At 37.7% G+C, this 7695-nt stretch overlaps 1 protein-coding gene across 1 annotated transcript; it reads right to left on the reverse strand.

Moving 5' to 3' along the window:
* Nucleotides 1-1077: 1077 nt before the first annotated feature.
* LOC149647248 (cytochrome P450 4V2-like) lies at nucleotides 1078-6464 on the reverse strand. Its single transcript, XM_089850105.1, has 9 exons — nucleotides 6318-6464; nucleotides 5322-5512; nucleotides 4652-4724; nucleotides 3864-3990; nucleotides 3641-3799; nucleotides 2364-2534; nucleotides 1988-2054; nucleotides 1705-1884; nucleotides 1078-1300 (listed from the first exon to the last, which is right to left on the reverse strand). Exons 1-9 carry the CDS (start codon nucleotides 6395-6397, stop codon nucleotides 1137-1139), a joined length of 1212 nt encoding a protein of 403 aa, XP_089706231.1. The 5' UTR covers nucleotides 6398-6464; the 3' UTR covers nucleotides 1078-1136.
* Nucleotides 6465-7695: the final 1231 nt, after the last annotated feature.

Consider the following 7695-nt stretch of genomic DNA (forward strand, 5'->3'; position numbering starts at 1 on the left):
TTTCTAGCCGACTCAAGGTTGTCACGAATTTCAAAGAAATAAACTCAAGTTATCGCGTACTACAGTATGGTAACCCTCCAATATTACTTTAATTTGGGATCGATCCTTGCACATTGCGTGATCGAGCTCTGGCCAAAAAATATATAGAACAACGTCTCTAATAGATAACTACCTGCCTTAGTGATAAATAAAACGAATAGAATCGATTTCCTAGCTTTCGCGTTACTTTTCATAATTAATAAGGTTATACAATTCATGAATTTTTAATGATGTGTTGGTCACAATCAATAGTATTGTCGCGTTACTCACGAAAGCCTAAATTTGGATCAATTAAAGAAATTACCCCATAGGACCGAGGGTTAGGTCGTATAAACGCTCCAATGGAATTCATATAGTCTGTGAAAAATATAGAGTTATTTGAAAAATTACGAAAGCTCCAAAGAAATTGCGAGAGATTACAGAGAAAATGGTGGACAAATAAAATTTCCCTTAGGTGTCGGATTTTCCCGTATACTGTCATGAAGATCTTGAAGAAAATAACAAAAAACAATGATTTAAAATTTTTCAAAAATCCCAAAATCTTCTGTAAAATGCATTATTTCAAGCATAAGTTTACAAGATATGTTCTATAAGTATGACACTTCCTATACTTCGTAATGCTGGAGACTTACAGCTCGAGCTAGTTCGACAACGACGCGAGAATTGACTATACACGGTTTTGCAGTCCATCTTCCTATTTAGTCTGCATTACTAAGCATATAACAGCGACTTATCAGGAGTCGTTTCACAAGAATATGACGTTTCACTTACGTCACCTTATGACAAGCTCGTGGTAACCAGTGACAAACCTATGGAACATATCTTAAGAGTCAATGTTTCTCGATAAGGCTGCCTTTATTCTCGAAATATCTTTATCTCCGAAATAAAATGTTTTTTGACACTTTTCACTCAGTCTGACCCAAAGAAAACACCCTTTAACTTATGACATACTTATCAGAAACATCATGTGCATATAAAAACTCGCTTCTACAACAACTATGAAACATTAACTATAATTAATTTTGACACAAAATCGAGTTTTTACGGTATAAGCTAAATTTAATACGTAGGTAATTTTTAATATCCAAAATTAAGCATCACGGATTTCTTTTACAAAATTTCATTCGTATTTCGTTTTTAGGCTTCAATGACAAGGCTGGAGTAAGCAGTATTTTATCCCTTTGATCCAAAGATTCAAATTTGAAATTCAAGAGCAAATGAGCCAGAGCAGCTTTCAATGTAGCCATGGCAAACGTTTTACCTAAAATAAATAATATTCAGTTAGTAAAGCAAGGTGGCAACAAGGAGAATGTATAAGAGTGGAGACTCTGATTGAGACAAAATGCACAAAGTAGCCCCCCGTTCCTAAAACGGTACTGTTCCCTCCCCCGGTTACCATAGTTACCGCTACCCCTCACGGTAAGAGAGAGAGTGCGTTCTCGCGCATGCGTTCAAGCCTCCTTGCTCTAGCCTCTTGAGTTTGTTTATAATTTTGAATATCCCTCGTTTCCAACAACGACCTCGTGACTGGCGCCTTTACCAACGGGTAGGCGCGTCGAAGCTGCGCCACTGTACGCGGTATCAGCCTCGATTTTTACCTCCCCCTTTCCAGAACGAGTCTCCTCTCTTATACATTCTCCTTGGTGGCAACTTGGCTGTACATACCTATGCAATTTCTTGGTCCTGCAGAGAAAGGCATATACGAGTAAGTGGTGATTTTTGAACTGGCTTCATTTTCAAATCTCTCGGGATCAAACTTCTCTGGCTCGGGGAATACGTCAGGATCTCTGTGTAGCGCGTAAATGTTGACCATTACCGAGGTATGTTTTGGAATAATTGTGTCACCTGCAAATTGTAAGGTTACTTGTCATAATGAGGTAAGGAATTTGACAAGCAGGACACCACCCCCCATGTTGAGTTAAATAAACAGAGTTTAACATGTACTTGCCAATTTTTAATTCTTCATCAGTTGTTCTTGATACTCCTGGAATTGGGGGATATAACCGTATAGCTTCCTAAAATATATTTTCTTTAGTATATAAGTTCATAACATATGTTCCATAAGTTTGTCACTCGTTACTGAGAGCTTGTCATGAAGTGACGTGGGTCATAGATTCTGGTAAAGCGACGCCTGGTGAGGCGATGTCAAAGGCTTAGCAATACAGATTAAAAAGGAAGATGAAACCGAGTACTACGTGTAGTAAATTCTCGCTTGTCGTTCTCCGATTAGCTCTCAGTAAGTCTCTAGCATTACGAATCATAGGTAGTGTCATATTTATGGAACATATCTTATAATGTAAAACCCAAGAAGACGAATTTCATACTTTAATAACCATGGTCAAATATTTCAGCTGCTGAGTATCGTTGAACGTAATTTCGGGATTTGTTGTCATAAATTTTTCCCGTACTTCACGATGAGCTTTTTCTTGAATATCAGTATGAAGCCCAAGTAAATGTATGGTCCACACCAAGGTGAGTGAAGTTGTATCTTGGCCCTTGGAAGACGTATATAATTCAAATACCGCTAAGAATTTAATCTTATACCTATAGGTAGTTTAGGTTAAGCCTTAGTTCCATCCTCTATGATATGATATGTATTATCATAAGTTTATCATGCCTCTAAGTAGAGAAATGGCTGCTACTCCTATGGCAATGGTGTTTGTCTGGCTCCCTTTAATGAAACCCTATACTCTCTCCGTATCATTTATCACCTCAACTTCAATACAAAATTGTACCGCCTAGCCTAGCGTTTCTTTTATCCTTTTTAGAATGTTTCAGGACTGAAACCGCCTCTATCTCACGAGAGAGTGAGAGGAATTTTGGGGTTACTTAAGTAAAATTCGTTCCCCCCCCCGATGCCTGCCTATACGAAACGTAAAAATCTCCTTTATCCCATTGGATGATTTTTTTTCACGTGACCCATTTAGTAATCGTCTCGACCGCTTGGTGGCTGCACCGCGACAGAAATTTCAAAATTTTCTCTCTTCGGATCTTAGCGCTATACGAGCTCTGACGTCACAGTAGCCTGCGGAAGATGCCCAGTTGTAACCCATATTTGTGTACTTAGAGGCATCATAAACTTATGGTATTATCGTAGTGACCCAACCAACAAATCTTTTGAATTTTTATAACGGCTCAGATCTTGTTCTCGGGTTTTGAGGCGAGAAAGGGATAACCCGATTGGCTTGATTTTTGCCATGCGCAGAACCTGTTTTACCTCAAGAGTCAGACTCTAATCCAATCAGAAAAATAAGAGATTTATTTGCGTCGCTCAACGACAGATGGCACAACTGTCAACTTTGTTAGTCACGTGATCCTATCCCTTAGATGGAGACGAGACCAAGCCAACTTGTTTATTTGTTGGTTGGGTCTATCTATATGCCAGGATAAATTTAGAAGGTACCTAGATTAGGAAATTATTAGGGTTGTAACTCGGAAAATTATCGGGGTATATTTTTCCGCTACCGATTTACAACTAATTTCAGAACCCTGAATTTTTACAGCAATGTTTTTGCTTTGAATGTATTAAGAACAAGGGATTTGTACTTTTATCACAACGACGAGTGAAAAATTATTATAAATATAATTTTAACGTTCATACCGCGTAAATAAGCAAAGCCAGGTCATCCTTCAAACCACTTTCAGGGTAGGCAGGATTTTCCAACAGAAAATCCAAGATTGGCTCAAATTTCGAATCATTAACAGTATCATATTGGCATTTCATATTTTGTTGTTTTGCCAAAATCCTTTCTTTAATACACTGTACCACGCATAGAAATATATTAATTAACTATACTATTCAAAATAATTGATAAAAATTATACCTTATTTGTCAAGTCACTAACAGTGGATGCGGCTTGGTTAAAAAACTTGCCTTCCGTGGTAAAACGGTATATGAAATCCCACCATAACCATGGCCTCAAAAAGCGACGATACACGTAAAATGTACTACTGCAAAACGTTTTTAAAACAGTTCTTACATTTAGTCCCACCATGGTCAACGAAATCAATTTATATGAAGGAACATAATATAGTATAAAAAAGAGTTTTTCTACGCAGTTTTTAAAACCAGCATTAGTACATGTCAAATCCATAAATTACCATCAATAATTAAATTTTGAAGTACACTTTCATGGTGTTAAAGGAAACGTTCAGGTAACATAACTGATTATTATACCTTAAAACAACGGCCTTTTTCTACATATAAAAGGAAAAATATTAAAAAAAAAAAATAGATAAATGATCTCTAATTACAACTAATTAGCATTTAATTCGCCATTGGTTTAGTGGCGTCTGCTAAATCGAACCTCTTACTCTCAGCCTGTGAGAGTTCGACCAATCGCCTACGGTAAGTGGTACGATTTAGCAGACGCCACTAAACCAATGGCGGGTGGCGCAATAGTCCTCGTATTTAGAGCTAATTAAATGCTAATTATTTTGTAATAAGAGATGATTTATTTCTTTTAATATTTCATTCCTTTTATATTTAGAATAAGGTCGATCTTTTAAGGTATAATGTTATGTCACCTGACCATTTCCTTTAACGAATCATAAAGTGAAAATTACTTGATACCGCAGGGTGTCTTTCAAACCTCTATCTTAACACACTTACTCTTCCACATCTTGTCTTATTTTTACAGAATCAGCATTTTCTTGTCCATAAGCTGTCGTTCCAAGAACAATGTCTTAAATGAAAGAAATGTATTTAATGACGTAAGAAATCACTAGATAAAGGAGGTAATGCTACAAATATAACAACTATTAGCACTTCAATAATAGTTTCAATGGAAAACGACATTCCACTTCTACATATGATCTGTGACGTTTCACCTACGTCACTTCATGACAAGCTCTCAGAAACCCGTGACAAACTTATGGAACATATCTTATGAACTTATGCTACTATTGATTATTATATTGCTATATAAATGAAATATTAGCTGAGCCAGGGATAGATTTAATTTGAGAAGTAGGAATGGAGAACAGAGTAATGCGGGCGCGCGTCAAAGTACCGGACCCCCTTCCCCAGGAAGGGGGTATGAAAGAAGAGGCGGGGTCATAGCGACAGAGGTGAAAAGGAATTACGTATTTTTCGCCGTCCCCTTCAGCAAGTGAGCCAATAAGATAATTTAAACTTTTCGTTACGTGTTGGAAGGAGGGGCTATTCACTGGGCTTTGAGTCAGTCAGAAGTAAATACTAACCGTTCTCCATTCCTACTTCTAAAATTAAATCCATCGCTGCTGAACAACATTGTTAAAATGCCCTCGATATGGTTCCTTACGGCTAGATACATCCAAGGCGAAAGAAGCAAAAAGTGAAGTGACGTCGATCGAAGGTTCATTCAGTTTTGTCGCTATTAAATTGACTAAAACACGACATTTATCATTTATTGCAGGCATGTAGGTTATCAGCTTGCTGAAATGGAACGCCGGATTAACAATTTTCCGTCTCTTTTGCCATTCCTCTCTTTTCCTACATGAAGTAGAGTCAAAAAAAAAAAAAATAAAAAACATTACACTTCTTATAGCCAAAAAAGCAGACATTTCTTATGGCCAAATACAAGAAATTTCATTGGAGTATTTTGGATTCAGTCGAATGGGATTTCGGTCCATTGTGAAGGAATCTTTCAGTTTAAACTAGATATCGTTTATTTGGCGCTTTTTGTCAAGATAATATCAGGGAGATCTATTTTCAGGATTAGGAATGGAGAACGGTTAATATTTACTTCAGTCTGTTTCGATCATAGCCCAGTATAGAGCCCCTCCCTACAACACGTAACGAAAAGTTAAATTTATCTTATAGACCCAACCAACAATTCTTTTGAATTTTTACAACGGCTCAGATCTTGTTCTCGGATTTTGAGGCGAGAAAGGGATAACCTGATTGGCTTGATTTTACCATGCGCAGAACCTGTTTTACCCCACAAGTCAGACTCTAATCCAATCAGCAAAATAATAGATTTATTTTCGTCGCTCAACGACAGATGGTACTAGAGTCAACTTTGTTAGTCACGTGATCCTGTCCCTTAGATGGAGACGAGACCAAGCCAACTTGTTTATTTGTTGGGCTTACTTAAACTACGTTTTGATGACGTTGCTGACGGGAACGGCGAAAAATACGCAATTCCTTTTCACCTCTGTCGCTATGACCCGCCTCTTCTTTCATACCCCTCCGTCCCGTGGAAGGGGGTTCGGGACTTTGACGCGCGTCCAGATTACCCTGCTCTCCATTCATACTTCTAAAATTAAATCTATCCCTGATAATATAAATTACTTACATCATACCAAAGGCATTTCCAAACATTTTTCTCGTAAAATTTATATGGTCACACTTATCGAGAGAAATTTTGCTTGACATCAGAGGCTAAAATAAATGAAGTAATTCACGTCTTCTTCCATAATAATGCTTAATTTTCGTTGACTCATATTCAAGGCTTTTCTCGTAGCCGCAAGTTAATTATTATTTAATCCTAAAACTACGTTCACCAGGAGTTCATAATAACCCCCTTTCGGGGGGGAAGTACGAAACTTGCCATAGAGCTAATGGTAAAAATCGCGAACAACAAGATTTCGTCGTTGCGCATATAAAGGACTAGCCTGTTGATGGACATACAACTTTACAGTAGATTGTAGTAGAATCTATACTCCTTGGTTTTCGTTCCAAAACTTGGCTGGGAGCCTGGGATCTCCGTCGTTAAGAAAAATGGCGAGTATGTGGACGTAGAAACACGATGGAATTCTTATATTAAAGAAACTGGGAATCAATTTGTCCATACCGTTTTAATTTAACCACGGAATTCTCACACATATCACAAGAAAACATTAATGACTATCGTTTAAATGTTTTGTAGAAAACTAGAAACCATCGCAAAGCCAACTTCTTAGCCAAGGCTTAATGTACACCGCGGCTGACCGCGCCGACAGACGCACGCGACTCGCGAGCCATTTTCGCTCCCAAAATCACAAGATAAAAATAGTGCTAACCCGGAATATGGGAAATTAATGCGCGTGGGGTAACTATTTCTTTGGGAGTTAAGCGGTGTATAAATCCGCTGAGCTTTACGGCGAAACTTTGTTGTTACGGGCTTTTTAACTAGTTTCGTACTTCCCCCCGAAGGGTGGTTATTATGAACTCCTGGTTCACGTAATTTTTACAGCTACATCATAAGTTCATCAGATACGTTCCATAAGTGTGTCACTCTTTGCTAAGAGCTTGTCATGAATTTGCATAGATTCTCGTAAAACGACGCCTGGCGAGGCGCTGTCAAAGGCTTAGTACAGACTAAATAAACCAAGTGCAGTCAATTCTCGCTTCCGTCGTTCTCGAACTAGCTCGAGCTGTAAGTCTCTGCCATTACCAAGTATAGGTGGTGTCATACTTACGGAACATACCTTATAAACTTTAGCTAAACATAACTTCTGATATACTAGTTTAAAACGCAAGCAATACCTGAACAGTTTTATCGCCGAATAAAAGGACAACAGCTGAACCTGCAATCCACAATCTCAACATTTTCTGTTTTTGATATATGTGACAGACTCCTTGGCATACATCATTCAAAACTGAAACATTTATTAACTTTTGAAGTAATACGTTATACCTGAAGCTCAAAATTACAATTGAAATTGAAACTATAAATATATTAAACTATCTTA

Source organism: Phalangium opilio, unplaced genomic scaffold (assembly GCF_054372755.1).
Source record: "Phalangium opilio isolate 3A_F unplaced genomic scaffold, DU_Popi_V2 ptg000089l_1, whole genome shotgun sequence".
In the NCBI taxonomy this organism is placed as follows: domain Eukaryota; kingdom Metazoa; phylum Arthropoda; class Arachnida; order Opiliones; family Phalangiidae; genus Phalangium; species Phalangium opilio.